This window comes from Coregonus lavaretus (genome assembly GCF_964263955.1).
Source record: "Coregonus lavaretus genome assembly, chromosome: 35".
Classification (NCBI taxonomy): Eukaryota; Metazoa; Chordata; class Actinopteri; order Salmoniformes; family Salmonidae; genus Coregonus; species Coregonus lavaretus.
The window spans coordinates 8,502,768-8,524,006 of record NC_140022.1 but is presented as its reverse complement, the minus strand read 5'-3'; the positions used below and the strand labels follow the sequence as shown (position 1 = coordinate 8,524,006).

The following is a 21,239-nucleotide window of genomic DNA, read 5'->3' as shown; positions in this document are numbered from 1 at the left end:
TTTTCTTATCCCAGACACATCCCAAAGGGTGTTATTCACTGGCGATTATGTTCACAGTTTTCCAAATACAGAGTAATCATATGTTTTCCCTGTTTATGTTGAAGCACGTATGTCTTTGTAACACCGACTGAGAAAATAATAATCTCAAGTAGAGGGGACCAATAGGAAATGATCTACTGAAACGGTCTAACTAATTCTACTGGACTACTACTTCTACTGATGGAACAATAGCAAATGATTCACTGTTTGCGATCATTAGGAATTCTCGACAATTGCTGCAATTGTATTGATTAGCAAATATTTTTTTCATCTGTGTACATATTGTTAGCTGTATAGAAGTCCTCCAGTGAGAGAGGGTTGCCCCAAAGGATCGTGATTACTATGTGATCAAAGTAGCATTGCTTTAGATTAAGCAGACACTTGAAAGGATGCATTTTTGGGCTGCTGAATCTTCCTGAATATATTTCTTTGAAAAGTGTGAAAAGATTTTCTAAATGAAGTGCTTTGTGTGTATGTTCACTACGCTCCCATTGTCTTAGGTTTAATCAGCTATTGGTTATGAACAAAGCAGATGCCAATTGTTTTAGGACCTTCAAACTAACCATATCAGTGCACTTACTTGCTGCCAGTGATTAATTCATTGCACCTTGTGTCAGGAAGTGTTTTAGCTACCATTTTGTGTATTGTCTTGCTTAGGGGAGAGTAGGGTAAGTTCAGCCATTTTTTTACATTCCGCATCACTCCGTCAAGGAAAATATAGTATTATTTCTATCAAAGATATCTACATATATTTCAGGGTGTTGTGTATCCCTGGAAATAATCAGAATTCATGTAAACATTACAGTTTTGAAAACATAGGTTGTCTGAAAAAAGTGGTCTCTTGGCACAACTTACCCCGTGTATGGAGTAAGTTGAGCCGCGGAATAGGGTAAGTTAAGCCATGCTGATGTATAGAACAATCTCAAAATTATCTACTTTGGTTTTGATACAAGCATCATGAAACCTCTAACACAATAAATTGTGAAAATCGTTGTTTTTTTTTACCTAACTTGCTTACCACTTTTTCCATGTGATTTCTTCCTTCAGACTCCATGAAATGATGACCTCTTCCTAGAAATTTAATTTTGTGTATGGTTTCCTAGAAACAAGGGTGGCTCAATTTACCTATTTTGCTCAATTTACCCCACTCTCCCCTATTTTATTATTTTTATGTTTTCATGCAGATTTGTCTTTTCATCCCAAGCAGTGCTAATAATACGTTCATTCATTTATCATTGTCATCTTTTCTAATAGGAAGCCCACATTAATGTGAATGTGTAAACTGGAGTATAGTTGTCATGAACTACTGCAAATGAGTTTGAGGATTTAGCTATGAGCTGGCAGACCTTTATTCTGCATGTTATTTTCCAGAATGTTCTAATGAGCTATTTTGTGTTGTTTTAATGCAGGGGTTCCCAAACCTTTTTGCTTCGTGACCCACCAATTGATGAGTCTTTTAAGTCTCGACCCACCATAAGGGTTGAGTGGTAAAAATAAATAAAAAAGCATACACAGACCAAAGAATAAATACAAAATATGATCTTGGCAGCGGACAGAATATTTTGCAGTTTCAAAGCTAATCCCCTGCAATAGCACACATCTTGTCATGGAGCTGAAATAACTTTATTGCAATTTTAAAACCAATTTCCTACAATTCTATGCATTTTGACATGGAGCTGAGATTTTGTTTGTTTTTAAGCTAATTTACCACAATTCTACGCATTTTGACATGGCTGGTGTTCTTATGCTCAAACATAACATCAATGGGGGCCTGATTGTATATCTTTTATTTTGTTGATTGTAAAATCTCAAACATTATAGGCTATTATTGAAAAATATATAGGTCCATTATTTTTTCTACATCCCAACCCACAGTTTGGAAACCACAGTTTTAATGGAACAATTTATTTATCTGTGTGCGTAGGAGTGAAATTGGGTTTTCTTAAATGTTTGTCACTGAGGAAATGAAATGCAAAATGTGAAAATCTTTTAGGCCTATATGTTTATCCTTTGGAATCTGACAACTCTGGGAACTCATATCTGGTGTACCCTTTACATTCTAAATGTGTCTCCCGAGTGGCGCAGTGGTCTAAGGCACTGCATCGCAGTGCTAGCTGTGCCACTAGAGATCTCCAGGCTCTGTCGTAGCCGGCCGTGACCGGGAGACCCATGGGGCGGCGCACAATTGGCCCAGCGTCGTCTAGGGTAGGGGAGGGAATGGCCGGCAGGGATGTAGCTCAGTTGGTAGAGCATGGCGTTTGCAACGCCAGGGTTGTGGGTTCGATCCCCACGGGGGGCCAGTATGAAAAAATTTAATGTATGCACTCACAAACTGTAAGTCGCTCTGGATAAGAGCGTCTGCTAAATGACTAAAAAATGTAAAAAAAAATATATATATATACCATACCTAACGTACGCCCATAAATGCAGATTACACTTGCACAATTTGTTATTTTACTTGCCTATAGTTTAATTGAATTACAATGCATAGGAAGTGGTTTGCTGAATTCCTGCCCCCTTGAGTAATCTTAGGACCATCATCGTACTACAAAACGCATACAAAACTGAGAAATCATGTCAGAATATAGACTATTATACTAGTTGAGTGCTTATTAATTACATGTAGAGTGGATAAAAGACGTGCGTGAACAGTACAAGTGCTTAACTTGAGAACACGATGTACAATGGGTCCGGAACACGAGATATGCAACTTGAACTTTGCACAATTCTCTTATTGATTTAAACGGTCATATCTCAAGGTAGGATTCGGCCTATAGTGACGAGGTTGTAGACAATGATTTTTACATGGTCATATTGGATCATAAACAAATACAAATGTATGAGATGAATTTCACCTAATAGTCGATATGCCGTGCAGTATACTAACCAACGACTTCAGTATAGGAAAAGATTTGTAACGTTAACTGTCAGAATTGTTAAATGTTTGTGTTATTGTCACACTGACTTCAATCAATGCCGAATATACACTTTGTGTGAATGACTGTGAACCTATTTTGTTGATGTAAAAAAACAGAAACTGATGTCAACAGTTTTATTTTTTATTTACAAATAAATCAGTTTTGAAAACATAGTGTAGCATTTGTGTGTTTGTTTGCAATAAACGTTGATGACAAGATAAATGATGTGGCCTAAGGAGACTCCTCCCCAGGGTCATACACCGGTTCATTCAGTGAGATGCAATGCTTTTGTCTTTGGATTTGGGATAAAAAGCCTACTTGATTTCTATCAGAGTGCATCTTGTCAACTGTAACTACAGTCCATAGACACTTAAGAGCACTTTTGAGGATTTTGAAATGCAAAAGGTTGTGTTTTTGTTTTGCATACTAATTACATTTTTCTGATACACAATGTCATGGTTCTTACCTTATCTCTTCATAGATCTAAACAGGTCCATGGAGTCCTTTACTGAAAAGTGGGCATGTTAAAACTACTTTGACTTTTTTTTAAATCACAAAATAAATACTCCTTTGTTATTATCAAAACATTTGAAATATCCTGTTCCCTTGGATGTCCGATAACAAAATAAAACAATCCAACATTTACGACAATGTTATATATAGATAGTGCTTCAAAAACTGGTTACATGTACAGATTACAATGCAATTTTTAAAAAGTGAATAAAAAATTACAACATTGAATAATAGACAAACATACATTTCATGTACAATACTGCAACAATTAGCTTGTTGGAATCATAGAGAGCATAGAATTAGTGTCCTATTTAATCCATGGGTGTGGTTTAATTCTAGGGCAAACTTAAAAGGCTATAGACTTTCTACAATACAGGTATTATGCTTGAGGGTAAGACCACAACTGACAGGTAAAAAAACTAAACATAACCATTGTGATAAAGTCTGTCCTCTAACCCTCAATGAACATGGCTTTATGAAGAGATTTCTGAAGTGGACAGTTAAAGGAAAAGTGGAATGTAACACAGAGGGAGGAATGAGTCCAAACTCAACTGAAAACCACAGTGTTGAGGTGTTTACAGAACAGTGATTTAGACCTATGTGCAAGGGGTTGGGGTGGGCTGTTTGGTCAGCTGTGATCAGTGTATAAAGGGGGGGGGGGGGGGGTCCATCTCTTAGCCTGGTTGTGGCTGTTCTTGATCAACCCCATATTATGGACATGTGGTCCTATTTGGCCAGCTGGACTGAGTGTAATGGAGAAGGGGAACGTAGCTGTTACAAACAAAGCACCATTGTGTGTGTGTGTGTGTGTACGTACGGTTTGTTAGGCCTACCTCCTGGATTGGCTGATGTGTTTGTGTGTTTCATTTAGGCTTATCTCTTGATCTGGCTGAAGTGTGTGTGTGTGTGTGTGTGTGTGTGTGTGTGTTTGGTTGGTCACTCCTATCTCTTGAACTGTCCGATGTAGCTGTTCTCGATGCAGAGCACGGCGTAGGAGCTGTGGCAGCTGCTGGTGCTCTGTTGGAGGAGCTGGCCCCCCTGTAGAGAGGAGGCCATGCCCGTCAGCGCCCGCTCCCCTATACGCCACGTCTCACAGTAGTTATCCACCTGGCGGTGCCCCCTGCTCGTCGAACCGTGCCACATCATCTTGTCTGGCCTAGGGGAGGAGAGGATTAATGGAGGGAAGGAGATGAAGGGATTAATCATCATATTTTTGCTTCCATTCACTTTCTCAGCTGTTAACTTTAAAACTACATAACTTATCAATGCCTTCTTATGGACGTTGATATTTTGTGTATTGTGAGTGATATGTAGAAGTGTAGTGGCAGGTAGCTTAGTGGTTAAGAGCGTTGTGCCAGTAACCGAAAGGTCGCTGGTTCTAATCCCCGAGCCGACTAGGTGAAAAATCTGTCAGTGCCCTTGAGCAAGGCACTTAACCCTAATTGCTCATGTAAGTCGCTCTGGATAAGAGCGTCTGCTAAATGACTAAAATGTAAATGTAAAATGTAGTGGATCACCATGTGCCGTCTGTGAGGATGTCTTTGCCATCGAAGGAGTAGATGGGTACGTTGTCCTTCACTCTGCCCTCTGAGTCACTGAAGATGGCCTCCCAATTGTCAAACAGGACCTCGTCCTATAGAGGGGACAGACAGATGTTTAGGGACGGTTGCTGCCAATTACTTAAATGATATGGAATGATACTGCGATTCTGATTGAAGCTGAAAATGCATCTCAGTCTTAGCCCACAGTACTGTACCTTCAGGTTGACGATGGGCATGCGATCCCTGTCTGACTTGCGGACGATGCTGTAAAGGTCCTGGAGCTTGGAGGAGAGGAAAGCCCGGAAGGTTCCCTTCAGCCCTATGGCCCGAGCCTGGTTAAAGCACAGGAAGTCTGCCCCTCTGATACCCCGCATGTTACCCCCCTGGGGGGCGTTCAGGGCCATCAGGTGAATCTGCAGAAAGAAAGCAGAAGAAAAGTGTGCTTTTAAAAACATGCTTCCATCACATCCATGATCACAAGTATTTCAGTAAAGACATGTTTTCAGGTGAACATTTTTTATGACATATTTCAATACTGGCTACTCACGCTTGGGCCTGACGTGTGTTGGTGGGTGGGGGTCTCAGGGGGTCTGGGTCTGCGTTGTGGGGTTACAGGGTAACGGGTGTCTGAGTAAACCGGGTACTGTGGGACGGGGACTGGCTGGGGCTGGGGCTGGACCGGCTGAACAGGGTCAGGGTTGTGCAGGCGGTCTGTATAACTGGGGTACCGTGGATCAGTGTGTGAGGGGTATCTGGGGTCTGAGTGTGAGGGGTAGCGTGGATCCGGCTGGGCTGGGTAGCGTGGATCCGGCTGGGCTGGGTAGCGTGGATCCGGCTGGGCTGGGTAGCGTGGATCCGGTTGGGCTGGGTAGCGTGGATCCGGTTGGGCTGGGTAGCGTGGATCCGGCTGGGCTGGGTAGCGTGGATCCGGTTGGGCTGGGTAGCGTGGATCTGGCTGGGCTGGGTAGCGTGGATCCGGGTGAGTCGGGTAACGTGGGTCGGGGTAAACAGGGTGTTGTTCCTCAGGCTGTGGCTGGTGGAGGTCTAGCTGTCTGGGGGGTTGCTCTGTGGAGGTGCCACTGTCGGAGAAGTGGCCTGTGGCTGTGTTGGAGGGCTGGTAGTAGACCACTGGAGGAGGGTCGACAGCTGCCACCTCATTACCCTGCAGATAGATACAGACAGAGAAATAATGTGAATGTGATTCACTCACTAATGTGATTAATAACTTCATTAAGCAATTCACTCACTGTCACAATAGTGTATTGTCAGCATTTCTCAAGTGCACATTTCCAAGGACTTACCTGGTCAGGGGGTAAAGCTATGTATGGTCCAAGCTGAAAGGTAAAGGTAGAACATCTAAGTTAATCATGTAAACATTAACAAAGGATGAAGGTATTGTGTTTTCTAAATATAGTGGCTTGCATTCATTACACTGGTAAACACTGCACCTGGATTTGCCGGAAGCCATCTCGTACTCTGATGTAAAAGTCTGTTTGGTCGACCAGATACACCAGCGTCCCCTCTGCCTGTCGTCTGGCCGTGGCTGTCATCGTGTCATATGACCTCAGCACCATCACCTGTTCAAACATAGATGACAAGGAGCTAAATGATGTCATATCCTGGAAGTGGCGCATATATCATCATAGTGAGGCCCCATTCAGAAACAAGCCCTAACCAAGACCCTACACTAGGAATGGAGCAGTTAACAGACTCACCCCAGAGGAGTGTCCATCAGTCCCAGGTGGGCCAGGAGGACCCGGAGGTCCAGGGATGCTGATGGCTGAGATGTAAAAAGATCACGTTCATTGAAGCTGTTAACCGTAGCACTACTGTACTTCATGTCACCAGAAAGTTTACTTTAACGTGTGTTTCTGCCTATGTACTGTATGTATGAGTGTGTGTGTGAGAGAGTACGTCTCACTCTGTGATGGCCTGTAGGCTCCAGGTGAGGAGGATGATCCTGGAGGTCCGGGGGGCCCCGGTGGGCCTGGGTTCCCTTGCCTGCCTTCGTACCCTCTTCCTGGGTGACCTGGAGGGCCCTGGGGCCCTGAAGGACCGATGATGGACTCTCCCTTTGGCCCCTGGAGATAGATAGATCAGATAGATTTGTTTTTTCCTTAAAAGGAATTTGTCTTGCCCATTACGACTTGCCATTGAATTCCATTCTACATGTCATTTGATGCAAGGCACTGATAAAACGTGGAGAATGCAGTGAAATAAAATGGCTGTTGTTGTTGTTCAGTGGTTATTCTTACTGGAAGTCCTGGAGGTCCAGGTTGACCACCCTGTCCACCGTAACCGCCGCCATAATATCCTCCAGCTGGGTCGCCCTTCTCCCCCTTCATCCCAGAGTCTCCTCTCTCTCCCTTCATCTCGTTCTGCGGACACACACCGTGTAATTTGACCTCACGTCAAACACATACAGAAGCATGGCAGGTTGTGAGTGTGGAGCGCATTAGTAGTTATATCACTTACCTTGAAGGTGTAGATGTCAAAGTTTGACGTGAGACCTACAATGGACACAATAGAACATGAGTTCAATCAGCTCAATCTCATGTGTTAGTACAACTAAGGCCAAAGGTAGTAAATAACTAGTTGTCTAGTTTCTATAGCTGTTTTGAATGTACCTGGTACCCCAGGTATTCCTGGTACTCCACGATCACCTTTCTCTCCTTTGGAGTCTGATGGGGGGAGGAAAAAGGGCAACATGTAAGCGAACACATGACATAGTCTTACATGTAACGTTTTATGTCATGGTGTGAGACTGGCCAATGAGAATGAGTTGACTTACCAGGATAGAACCGTGAGACATCATCATACCTCTGAGTCTGAAACAGAACCAAGGAGGAGAAAAGATACACTACTGTACGTTGGAAAGAGACCATATCAATTTGTAAACACACATTAGTGGCTTTGTGGGTTTTAACAACTAAACCAGCAGGTAGTAACCAAGCTGATTTACACATTACAACACCAAAGCCTGGGAAAGATACAATACTGGATCAGACATCTACTCACGTTGAACCTGTCCAGAGGTACTGCTGGCCCGGGGGGTCCGGGTGGGCCGGGTGGTCCTGGAGGACCCTAAAAACACGGATCAATCTGGGTTAAACTGAGACCTAGCATTACAACCACACCAAAATGATGATCTACCAATACAACTGATTTTATGAACAATTACTTTTTGGACATGCTGACCTCTGGGTTGTACCCCAACAGTCTTTCACTTATGATTCACTTCAATCACCAACCAGTGGTGCCATACTTACTGTGTATCCATATCCTCCAGCTGAATCCCCCTTCTCTCCTTTGACACCATTCAACCCAGGACGGCCCTGTAACCAACACACTTGCTTAGTTCCAACAGCAACAGTACATCATCAGTTTGTTAAGACTGTATGGAAAATAGGACACTTGGATTCTTTCTAAAGGAGACTTCTGTGCCATTTAGCATATACTTTTATTCAAAGCGACTTACAGTCGTGTGCATACATTTTTACATATGGGGGTCCTGGGAATCGAACCCACTATCTTGGCATTACAAGCGCCGTGCGCTACCAACTGTGCTACAGAGGTCCACCACTTGACTGATAGCTGAACAGAGGTACTTACCGGTCTACCTGGCATGCCGATATCTCCCTTTAAACCAGCTGGACCATAGGGACCCTATAGAGACAGAGAACAATATAAATCTACCAGCTGGACCCTATAGAGACAGAGAACAATATACATCTACCAGCTGGACCCTATAGAGACAGAGAACAATATAAATCTACCAGCTGGACCCTATAAAGACAGAAAACAATATAAATCTACCAGCTGGACTCTATAGAGACAGAAAACAATATAAATCTACCAGCTGGACCCTATAGAGACAGAAAACAATATACATCTACCAGCTGGACCCTATAGAGACAGATAACAATATAAATCTACCAGCTTGACTCTATAGAGACAGAGAACAATATAAATCTACCAGCTGGACCCTATAGAGACAGAGAACAATATAAATCTACCAGCTGGACCCTATAGAGACAGATAACAATATAAATCTACCAGCTGGACCCTATAGAGACAGAGAACAATGTACATCTACCAGCTGGACCCTATAGAGACAGAGAACAATATACATCTACTTATAATAATAATAATATGCCATTTAGCAGACGCTTTTATCCAAAGCGACTTACAGTCATGCGTGCATACATTTTTTTTATGTATGGGTGGTCCCGGGGATCGAACCCACTACCTTGGCGTTACAAGCGCCGTGCTCTACCAGCTGAGCTACAGAGGACCACACTACTTGCTGGAACATAGGGACCCTATACAGACAAATAAACAATATAAATATAACAGCTGGACCCTATAGAGACAGAGAACAATAAAAATCTACCAGCTGGACCCTATAGAGACAGAAAACAATATAAATCCACCAGCTGGACCCTATAGAGACAGAAAACAATATAAATCTACCAGCTGGACCATAGGGACCCTATAGAGACAGAGAACAATATAAATCTACCAGCTGGACCCTAAAGAGACAGAGAACAATATAAATCTACCAGCTGGACCCTATAGAGACAGAGAACAATATAAATCTACCAGCTGGACTCTATAGAGTCAGAACAATATACATCTACCAGCTGGACTCTATAGAGACAGAGAACAATATAAATCTACCAGCTGGACCCTATAGAGACAGAGAACAATATAAATCTACCAGCTGGACCCTATAGAGACAGATAACAATATAAATCTACCAGCTGGACCCTATAGAGACAGAGAACAATGTACATCTACCAGCTGGACCCTATAGAGACAGAGAACAATATACATCTACTTGCTGGAACATAGGGACCCTATACAGACAAATAAACAATATAAATATAACAGCTGGACCCTATAGAGACAGAGAACAATATAAATCTACCAGCTGGGCCCTATAGAGACAGAAAACAATATAAATCCACCAGCTGGACCCTATAGAGACAGAAAACAATATAAATCTACCAGCTGGACCCTATAGAGACATAGAACATTATAAATCTACCAGCTGGACCCTATAGAGACAGAAAACAATATAAATCTACCAGCTGGACCCTATAGAGACAGAAAACAATATAAATCTACCAGCTGGACCCTATAAAGACAGAAAACAATATAAATCTACCAGATGGACCCTATAGAGACAGAAATCAATATAAATCTACCAGCTGGACCCTATAGAGACAGAAAACAATATAAATCTACCAGCTGGACCCTATAGAGACAGAGAACAATATAAATCCACCAGCTGGACCCTATAGAGACAGAGAACAATATAAATCTACCAGCTGGACCCTATAGAGACAGATAACAATATAAATCCACCAGCTGGACCCTATAGAGACAGAAAACAATATAAATCCACCAGCTGGACCCTATAGAGACAGAAAACAATATAAATCTACCAGCTGGACCATAGGGACCATATAGAGACAGAGAACAATATACATCTACCAGCTGGACCCTATAGAGACAGAAAACAATATAAATCTACCAGCTGGACCCTATAGAGACAGAGAACAATATAAATCTACCAGCTGGACCCTATAGAGACAGAGAACAATATAAATCTACCAGCTGGACCCTAAAGAGACAGAGAACAATATAAATCTACCAGCTGGACCCTATAGAGACAGAGAACAATATAAATCTACCAGCTGGACCCTATAGAGTCAGAACAATATAAATCTACCAGCTGGACCCTAGAGAGACAGAGAACAATATAAATATACCAGCTGGAATATAGGGACCCTATAGAGACAGAGAACAATATAAATCTACCAGCTGGACCCTATAGAGACAGATAACAATATAAATCTACCAGATGGACCCTATAGAGACAGAGAACAATATAAATCTACCAGCTGGACCCTATAGAGACAGAGAACAATATAAAGTACATCCACGGTTATCTTTGGCTAATCAGAAACAAAGCATATCAATGTTAAAGGGGACAGTACTTACAGGAGGTCCCACAGGTCCCGGGAGTCCTTTATCTCCCTGCACACACAGAGGTCAAAGGGTATAACAATTGAATGTGGCATGGCACATATGAAAGAGGTGGACAAACACATACACTACCGGTCAAAAGTTTTAGAACACCTACTCATTCAAGGGTTTTTCATTATTTTTACCAAGAGTGTGCAAAGCTGTCATCAAAGCAAAGGGTGGCTATTTGAAGAAACTCAAATATAAAATCTATTTGGATTTGTTTAACACTTTTTTGATTACTACATGATTCCATATGTGTTATTTCATAGTTTTGATGTCTTCACTATTATTCTACAATGTAGAAAATAGTAAAAATACAGAAAAACCCTTGAATGAGTAGGTGTTCTAAAACTTTTAACTGGTACTGTATGTTCTACATAATACCATACAGTATTGCAACCAACTATAAATCTACTGTGCAGTTGTTCTCACCGGCAGAGACCCCGGCCCTCCCAGGTACAAGGGTCTTCCATCAGGCCCAATGGTAATACCAGGTTCTCCTTTCTCCCCCTGGACAGGACACAGGGTGGAGACATGTCAGTACTTTATGCAATTTTCACTGTACAGAAAACAATATCTGAATGAATGAAGTTGTTACCAGACCTTAGCTGCGTAGCCTGGCTGTCCAGGCTCTCCTGTATCTCCCTTTGGCCCCATAGGCCCCTATAGAAGAAGTTGTGATCAGTAGAAATACAATTATTTATACTTTTACTTTTGATATTTAAGTATATTTTAGCAATTCCATTTACTTTTGATACTTAAGTATATTTAAAACCAAATACTTTTAGACTTTTACTCAAGTAGTATTTTACTGGGTGACTTTCACTTTTACTTGAGTCATTTTCTGTTAATGTATCTTTACTTTTACTCAAGTATGACAATTTAGTACTTTTTCCACCACTGGAAACAGTAAAGGTTAATTGTCTCCACTCCACTGTGTGTGTTCATTGGCAGTGTGGTATTGATACGTACTGGGAATCCTGCCCGGCCGGGCAGAGATGGTCCACCCTGGAGAAAGGAAATAAGGGTTAGGGTGACTTTATAAGGCATTAGAAAACATTTTAAAACAGCATGTAGAGTAACATAGTGACTGTGCCTGCTGAGTCAGATTCTCACCTGTCCTTGACCCCCAAGAACCCCATCAAACTACAATGAGACAGAGACAGATAGGTCAGTAGTGTCACTGAAACATCACTACAATCCAGAGCAGCCTAGACCGTACAGTAGACAGCCCCACTCACACTGCCTGTCTGGTAGATGATCTGTCCCGGTGGGCCAGGGGCTCCTGGAGGTCCAGGGGCTCCCCCTTCACGTCCTGGCTCACCCTACAACACAACACACACCACAACATAAGAGCCGAGGGACACTCAATAGATGCCTTATATCTGGGGAAGTTCACGCACAAAACAAAATCTACCACCAAAATATGTAACTCACCCTTTCCCCTCTGTCTCCTCGCTCCCCTTTGTCTCCCTGTGTATAGCACACAAATACACAAGAAATACAACAGAATAGGTTAGTGCACTTTGCCTGGGTTACTCTAAAGCCAAAGTAACGTTCTAATACAGTCTGGGGAGGTGGCTGAGGGATAATGATCTTCTACCAATTTTCCTGGGAATCCGTCCATCCCTGGTGTTCCATCCCGTCCTCTCGCTCCCTCGCTCCCCTTCTCTCCCGATAGCCCAGGCAAACCAGATCTTCCCTGTATGATGACAGGGATACAGTAAGCATTGGTATATAACAAAGATATGGCCTCCAATCAAACTTAGCAATATATTCAAACGGATTTCCTGGTTCTTACGGGAAGGCCAGCGATTCCGGGCGGACCCTGAAAAACAATGGATATGTGACGATGTATAAGTTGATGTGATGGTAAAGGCAAAACAAATGATGAGTGAATGGCAATGTATAGATCACCTGTGGTCCTGGAATACCTATCACTCCAGGAACACCATTGGACACCGTCACTCCAGAACCCTGCCCGTCACCCTACACGGAGAGGACACAGATACAGTTCAAAAAAGACAATACCACTAAAATATATGTAGTCAAATGTATGTAGTCAATTTGGTAACAATTTATTTCAAGGGAGCTTTGGGGTGGGAAGTGAAGCTGTAGTTTATGTAGTTTACATGGGTTGCATGAGTTGTGTACAGTACTCACATAACGCACGGGGTAGGAAGGTCCGGGGGGTCCTGGTGGTCCTGGTGGCCCAATCGGTCCCATGGGCCCAGGAAGCCCGGCCAAGCCCCCCTGCCCTGCCTGACCAGGCACTCCAGGGTCACCCTGAGAACCCTGGTGGTTAGGAGGGAAGAGGTGAGAGACAGAGAGAGACAGAGAGATTGTAAAGGTGTGTGTGTGTGTTTGTGTGTGTGAGTGTTTTGGTGTGTGTGTGCGTGCGTGTGTGTGAAAATCAGCAGCCATTTACATGTAGACATAATTGACACAGCATGCTAACATACGAAGAAAGAAGCATTCCATAAAAGGGGAAACACATTAAAGCTGAATCGTTACTATAACAAGCAATGCAAATCAATATTGAAATGAATAAAAAACAATTATAAAAACCAATGATTGCACATAGTTTAGTTCCAATATAAAACATCCAGAGTGATAGTAAAATCTCTTAAGCAACGACAAGTTATTGCCATTTTTCCTATAATGAGCACACTGAGGATTTGAGTTTTTCTGTGAGCTGATTCCCCCCACATGCGAGGAATGCAACTGAAACCAAGGAACCAATAGCATGCAGTCGAAACCAAGGAACCAATAGCAGGAGACCCAGTAGTAAAAGTTGGAGAAGGAGGAGAAGGCAGACGAAGAGTTTTGCTAGAGGGAGACAAGCATAAGGGAGAAGATCTGTATCCTGAGAAAATCCTGACCCCTTTCTATTCCTCACACCACCACCAACATCATGTTTAGACTATCGATCTCGAGGAGAAGTCCCACTCCCAACAGCACCAAAGAAACAAGGTCAAAGCGAAGATAGCAATATATTTAGATCTAAGATTTAGAGGTGGGATAGTTTGGGTGTATTTCAGAGCTCACCTTCTCTCCACTAGGCCCTGGAAGACCTAGATCACCAGCTTCTCCCTGCGGATGAGAGAGAGAGAGAGGAAGAGAGAGCGGGAGAAAGAGACGGGGAAAGAGAGAGGGGGACAGAGAGAGAAATACAGAGAAAGAGATACAGAGAGAGAGAGAGAGAGCAGGAGAGAGGTAGAGAGAGAGAGGTAGAGAGGTAGAGAGAGAGAGAGAGAGGTTGAGAGAGAGGTAGAGAGAGAGAGAGAGAGGTAGAGAGAGAGAGAGAGAGAGAGAGGTAGAGAGAGATAGAGAGAGAGAGAGAGAGAGAGAGAGAGAGAGAGAGAGAGAGAGAGAGAGAGAGAGAGAGAGAGAGAGAGAGAGAGATGAGAGAGAGAGAGAGAGAGAGAGAGAGAGAGAGAGAGAGAGAGAGAGCAGGAGATAGAGGTAGAGAGGTAGAGAGGTAGAGAGAGAGAGGTAGAGAGAGAGGTAGAGAGGTAGAGAGAGGTAGAGAGAGAGAGAGAGAGGTAGAGAGAGAGAGAGAGAGAGAGAGGTAGAGAGAGAGAGAGAGAGAGAGAGAGAGAGAGAGAGAGAGAAGAGAGAGAACAGACAATAATCTCAACAAGATCCCTATACAAAGGTCCAGTTCTGTTTTTGATGTATACAGTGATATATAGTATAATCAGTTCAGCTGTAATAAAATAAGTCCCCTCCCTGTCTCTCACCTTCTCTCCACTACTGGGTCCTGGGGTTCCAGCTCTACCAGGTGGACCAGAGGGCCCCTGAAAAACAGAACATAATATGATATCAATATATAATGGTCAACAAATCGCGGCTTTAATTTCAATACTGTACTTGCGATGGCTACAGTTAACTAGGCACAAAACATATAGTCATGTCAGATATAGTAGAGAGAGGGTCCTCACTGGTAGGCCAGGGGCCCCGTCCTGTCCGGGAGGTCCAGGGGGCCCAAAAGAGCCTGACCCATGGGGGCTGACACCACCGGCTGAGGGGCCAGGGGGACCTGGAGGGCCGGGGGGACCTGGTAGACCACGGAGAGTCTGAAGAAATAGTCAACACAATATACCGTTTGTGAAAAGTCGTTTTTCTTGGCCAAACTCAAAATCTCTGCATCAGCTAAAACATACCTGCATTTTCTCCAAATCTGGGAATCCTCCTGAGCCTTCCATATCCACAAATGTCTAGGGACAAATGAAGAAACATTAAAAGTGGTATATTGGTATATTCATGTCTGATCCACATTAATGAATGGGCTGAATGGCCCGATGCTGTAGTGGTTGACTCACCGCGCGGTCACCTGTCCCTGGGCCTGGGGGTCCAGGTGGTCCTGGAGGACCCCTGGTCCTGGGTGACCATCACCACGATCCCCCTGGAGAGGTCAGAGGGCAAACACTCAGTATTTAACCTTTGGGCACTGCCGATCATCTCCAAATACTCATGCTCTTAACTAAATGGCCTCCGGCCTTTACCTTTTGTCCTTTGACCCCTGAGTTTCCTTGTGTTCCTGGGAACCCTCTGGGTCCGGTGGGTCCCTGAGTAGGGGTCGGACAGAGAGAGAAGACACAGCTTAGTGAGACTGACACTGTCTGACCACTGCTATTGACCACCACCGCTTATCAATAATGGCATCTGACTACCACTGTATTTCTCCTCACACAATTTACAATGAATAAAAAACCATGACATGAGCTCAATGGGATAAAACATCAGAAAGTGACACTCACTAATTTGCCATCTTCTCCTGGATCCCCCTGGGAAATGAAATAGATATGGTTTGTTACAGTCAATTAAAAGAAAATGTACTGAGACCAAGTAAAGCGAGAATGTTCTACACAGAATATGCCAGAAGGTATGGTACAACTCACCGCCTCTCCCTCTGGTCCCTGGGGTCCTGCTGGTCCTTTGACCCCTGGGGGCCCCATCGGTCCCATTGGCCCGGCCACCGGCTGCACCACAGAGCCGTCCCCTAGCCTCACCACCTGGGCAGCGGGCCCCGTAGGGCCGGGAGGGCCAGGGGGACCAGGTACGCCACGGTCCCCCTTGGAGCCTGGGTAACCGAACCCAGAACTGCCCTGTGGGGAGAAAACAATCAACTACCTATTTAATCTGATAACTTCAATGACTAGCTAAGATCAAGTCAAATAAAAATAAGCTGGGAAGGACACAAAGTCAAACTGTACCTTCAGGCCCTTGTCTCCCTGAATGAGAAAGGAGACAAAGACAAGTTGTGTGTGATGTAACTATTACATTAGTGTCTGAGGCATGTATGTGGTCTGTCTGAATCAGTTGTAATCAGCTATAGGGGTCATCAGTTATAGGGGGTGTATAACAGACAGTACTGTGCCAGGCAGCACACACTACCTTTTCTCCACGTTCTCCTCCGCCTGATGAGGAGCCAGAGGAAGAGGCAGAGCTGGAGAGAGACCCCGAGTCCCCCTTTGGCCCGGCGGGACCTCTGTCCCCTGGACTGCCCTTCTCCCCTCTGTCCCCCTTCTCCCCGTTAGAGCCAGTAAAGCCTGATGACACACAGATAGAGGGAGAGGTGGGTGTTAGAATAAACGTCAGAAGCAACATCGTGGTCATTATCAGCATGAATGTTGTTGTCATTGTCACCATCACTAGCATCCTCATCACTGGCATCCTCCACAGAAGCATTATGATTATGAATCACGATCATCATCATTATCATCATCATCATCATCTCTATCATAATCATCATCATCATCACCACTATCATCATCATCACTATCCTCATCACTATCATCATTATCATCATCATCACTAGCATCACCATCATCATCATCACAGTACCACACCCTCTGTTAGATGGTCAAATCATCAGATCCTCTGTATGCATCTCGTTCATCTCTCAGTTAGCTTCCTACTACCTTTGTCCTCCCCTTCCACAGAGTGCCATGCCAACCTGCTCCACAGAGTTCCATGCCAACCTGCTCCACAGAGTTCCATGCCAACCTGCTCCACAGAGTTCCATGCCAACCTGCTCCTCAGAGTTCCATGCCAACCTACTTCACAGAGTTCCATGCCAACCTGCTCCACAGAGTTCCATGCCAACCTGCTCCACAGAGTTCCATGCCAACCTGCTCCACAGAGTTGCATGCCAACCTGCTCCACAGAGTTCCATGCCAACCTGCTCCACAGAGTTCCATGCCAACCTGCTCCACAGAGTTCCATGCCAACCTGCTCCTCAGAGTTCCATGCCAACCTACTTCACAGAGTTCCATGCCAACCTGCTCCACAGAGTTCCATGCCAACCTGCTCCACAGAGTTCCATGCCAACGTGCTCCACAGAGTTCCATGCCAACCTGCTCCACAGAGTTCCATGCCAACCTGCTCCACAGAGTTCCATGCCAACCTGCTCCACAGAGTTCCATGCCAACCTGCTCCACAGAGTTCCATGTCAACCTACTCCACAGAGTTCCATACCAACCTGCTCCACAGAGTTCCATGCCAACCTGCTCCAAAGAGTTCCATGCCAACCTGCTCTACAGAGTTCCATGCCAACCTATTCCACAGAGTTCCATGCCAACCTGCTCCACAGAGTTCAATGCCAACCTGCTCCACAGAGTTACATGCTAACCTGCTCCACAGAGGTCAATGCCAACCTGCTCCACACAGTTACATGCCAACCTGCTCCACAGATTTCCATGCCACCCTACTCCACAGAGCTCCATGCCAACCTGCTTCACAGAGTCCCATGCCAACCTACTCCACAGAGTTCCATGCCAACCTGCTCCACAGAGTTCCATGCCAACCTGCTCCACAGAGTTCCATGCCAACCTGCTCCACAGAGTTCCATGCCAATCTGCTCCTCAGAGTTCCATGCCAACCTACTTCACAGAGTTCCATGCCAACCTGCTCCACAGAGTTCCATGCCAACCTGCTCCTCAGAGTTCCATGCCAACCTACTTCACAGAGTTCCATGCCAACCTGCTCCACAGAGTTCCATGCCAACCTGCTCCACAGAGTTCCATGCCAACCTGCTCCACAGAGTTCCATGCCAACCTGCTCCACAGAGTTCCATGCCAACCTGCTCCACAGAGTTCCATGCCAACCTGCTCCACAGAGTTCCATGCCAACCTGCTCCACAGAGTTCCATGTCAACCTACTCCACAGAGTTCCATACCAACCTGCTCCACAGAGTTCCATACCAACCTGCTCCACAGAGTTCCATGCCAACCTACTCCACAGAGTTCCATGCCAACCTGCTCCAAAGAGTTCCATGCCAACCTGCTCTACAGAGTTCCATGCCAACATATTCCACATAGTTCCATGCCAACCTGCTCCACAGAGTTCAATGCCAACCTTCTCCACAGAGTTACATGCCAACCTGCTCCACAGATTTCCATGCCACCCTACTCCACAGAGTTCCATGCCAACCTTCTTCACAGAGTCCCATGCCAACCTACTCCACAGAGTTCCATGCCAACCTGCTCCACAGAGTTCCATGCCAACCTGCTCCAAAGAGTTCCATGCCAACCTGCTCCACAGAGTTCCATGCCAACCTATTCCACAGAGTTCCATGCCAACCTGCTCCACAAAGGTCAATGCCAACCTGCTCCACACAGTTACATGCCAACCTGCTCCACATATTTCCATGCCACCCTACTCCACAGAGTTCCATGCCAACCTGCTTCACAGAGTCCCTACTGTATAGGGACGGCAGGTAGCTTAGTGGGTAAGAGCGTTGTGCCAGTAACCGAAAGGTCGCTGGTTCTAATCCCCGAGCCGACTAGGTGAAAAATCTGTCGATGTGCCCTTGAGCAAGGCACTTAACCCTAATTGCTCCTGTAAGTCGCTCTGGATAAGAGCGTCTGCTAAATGACAAAAAATAAAAAAATAAAATAAAAAATAAAAATAAATAAATAAATACTCCACAGAGTTCCATGCCAACCTACTCCAAAGAGTTCCATGCCAACTTGCTCCACAGAGTTCCATGCCAACCTATTCCACAGAGTTCCATGCCAACCTGCTCCACAGAGTTCCATGCCAACCTGCTCCTCAGAGTTCCATTCCAACCTGCTCCACAGAGCTCCATGCCAATCTACTCCACAGAGTTCCATGGCAACAGAACATGCTGAGGAGTGCATGATGAGATCTCATCAACCTAGTCCAGTGAAGCTTCCCTGAAATCTGACAGGGAGAAGTAAGGGTATACTGTCCTGGAAATCAGGGACTGGTTGTCAGGGAACTCCACTGGACCTCATTGGAGAGTGTTTATAATATAGCCAGACAGACAGACAGACGGGTGGACAAATGACCTACCTGGTTGACCTCCTGACCCTGGTCTGGACTCTACTGAGGTCTGATGATTCCTGTCACCTACAGTCAATCAACACAAACACACTTTTCCAGCATGCCTAGTTCGTATACTAGAAAACACTAACAACGATCAACAATCAGCCACTCTTGGAGGAAAATGAAAGGTAATGTCTACTTTCTCCACTAGAGAGTGCTAGTGTGCTGTATATCCCAGCATACAGTATGTAAAAAGCGACAAGGTTCTCAAGCCCAGACAAGTAGCGTGGTATTACACTAGGTACATATTTCCATGACAGATAGTTTCACAGTTTTTACATCAACAGTTTTCGTTAGTACTGCAGCTACTCTAAATACTCTAAATATAGCTAGATTGGTTGACTATTATTTGCGCATTTTCAATAAACCTAAGCAGAAAGGAGAAAAAAAAAATATTTTGGGGGATAACTTTACAGATGATGTCATCATTGTTCGACTCAGCCCACTGACCTGTCTCTGAGAGCCTGTCGCTCACTGATGACGTTAGAGGGGGCTCTGGCACCGGTCGGAGAGTTGGAGGGGTGGTCTGACAGGAGGGAGGAGAGGGAAGTTAGACAGGACAGACAGACCCTGATCCAATACTTTCACATTGAATCCATCCTTCTATTTCCACATCCCAGAATAGATTAACAGGACAACACAGGATAAAGAAGATACCTTTACAGTTTGGCCTGTCTCTCTTCTGTCCCCATCCCCACTGCCAAAGTCACCTGAGGCCTGAGAGAGAGAGAGAGAGAGAGAGAGAGAGAGAGAGAGAGAGAGAGAGAGAGAGAGAGAGAGAGAGACAGACAGACAGACAGAGACAGAGTAAATGTAAGGCATTTTAAAAAACGTTAGTTGAGATTAATCATATCATATTCCTACTAAACTGTGTCTGGTTCTACAGTCTGATCACTCACAGCGTCCGAGTCATCATCGTCTTCACAGAGTAGCTCAGCTGATCGAGGGTTGCCCACCACTTTCAGCTCAGTGATCGCCCCCTGCACAACACACACACACACACACACACACACACACACACACACACACACACACACACACACACACACACACACACACACACACACACACACACACACACACACACATACAGACACACACACACACACACACAGACACACACACACACACACACACACACACACACAGACACACACACACACACACACACACAGACACACAGACACACAGACACACAGACACAGACACAGACACACAGACACAGACACACAGACACAGACACAGACACACTGATGGCTGTGAGAAAGGAGATACTGTATAGCCATTGGAGCTGTATGAATTTAATGAGCCATTAATATACAGTCAAATGTAAAGAGAATGTGTCAGACTGAGTCTGGCTGTGACCTTACTAACTCAGAACAGACTGACTCTGGCTGAAACAACAGACAGGGTTCTAAATCTCTCCCAGGGGCCTGATAGAGTTAGACTAGGAGAACGCACGTGTCAACACGCTGTGTGTTAAAAACAGCAGGTGTGAGTGAGATGAAACCTAAACCCACACGTCGTTCGGGGGTAAATCCCTCACTAATTGCTCCCTCAGGAATCTCAGTCAGGTATGTGTCCGGGTCACTGGCAACAGAAAAGCCAGACAGCCAGTCACATCTCACTAACACAGCACCACTAACCCCTCCTCCCTCTAGTAAATCTATTAAATGACCTGTCCTGTCGTCTAGCCTTTCAACTTTGACCCCTGAGCACAGTCACTGACCCGTCTGACCACATGTGATGGTCACATGGGGTTTGACCCAGAGCGAGGGTTGAGGGTGGGGTTGCAGAACAACAGAGAGACATCAAGGGAAGAGTTATGCAGATGTTT

The 21,239-nt window shown here is 44.8% G+C and overlaps 1 protein-coding gene across 1 annotated transcript in view; it reads right to left on the bottom strand.

Annotated features, from left to right (window-relative positions):
- Positions 1-9: 9 nt before the first annotated feature.
- The window catches only part of LOC311109913 (collagen alpha-1(XVIII) chain-like), a gene marked incomplete at its 5' end in the record, with an annotated part of 33,605 nt that continues 12,375 nt past the window's right edge, over positions 10-21,239 (bottom strand). Inside the window, 41 exon segments of the mRNA XM_084152929.1 lie at positions 10-4,626; positions 4,988-5,103; positions 5,227-5,424; positions 5,559-6,173; positions 6,313-6,345; positions 6,460-6,588; positions 6,727-6,791; positions 6,933-7,092; positions 7,267-7,389; positions 7,487-7,521; positions 7,639-7,692; positions 7,803-7,833; positions 8,030-8,095; positions 8,281-8,346; positions 8,624-8,677; positions 11,021-11,056; positions 11,480-11,557; positions 11,651-11,710; positions 12,020-12,055; positions 12,164-12,193; positions 12,289-12,372; positions 12,485-12,520; positions 12,651-12,749; positions 12,849-12,875; positions 12,965-13,036; positions 13,211-13,342; positions 14,096-14,140; positions 14,791-14,847; positions 14,992-15,126; positions 15,214-15,267; positions 15,373-15,425; positions 15,428-15,455; positions 15,556-15,618; positions 15,811-15,837; positions 15,952-16,158; positions 16,267-16,284; positions 16,448-16,602; positions 19,370-19,426; positions 19,853-19,928; positions 20,066-20,119; positions 20,302-20,382. Of these exon segments, the coding sequence (XP_084009055.1) occupies positions 4,413-4,626; positions 4,988-5,103; positions 5,227-5,424; positions 5,559-6,173; positions 6,313-6,345; positions 6,460-6,588; positions 6,727-6,791; positions 6,933-7,092; positions 7,267-7,389; positions 7,487-7,521; positions 7,639-7,692; positions 7,803-7,833; positions 8,030-8,095; positions 8,281-8,346; positions 8,624-8,677; positions 11,021-11,056; positions 11,480-11,557; positions 11,651-11,710; positions 12,020-12,055; positions 12,164-12,193; positions 12,289-12,372; positions 12,485-12,520; positions 12,651-12,749; positions 12,849-12,875; positions 12,965-13,036; positions 13,211-13,342; positions 14,096-14,140; positions 14,791-14,847; positions 14,992-15,126; positions 15,214-15,267; positions 15,373-15,425; positions 15,428-15,455; positions 15,556-15,618; positions 15,811-15,837; positions 15,952-16,158; positions 16,267-16,284; positions 16,448-16,602; positions 19,370-19,426; positions 19,853-19,928; positions 20,066-20,119; positions 20,302-20,382 (3,759 nt within the window). The 3' untranslated portion in view covers positions 10-4,412.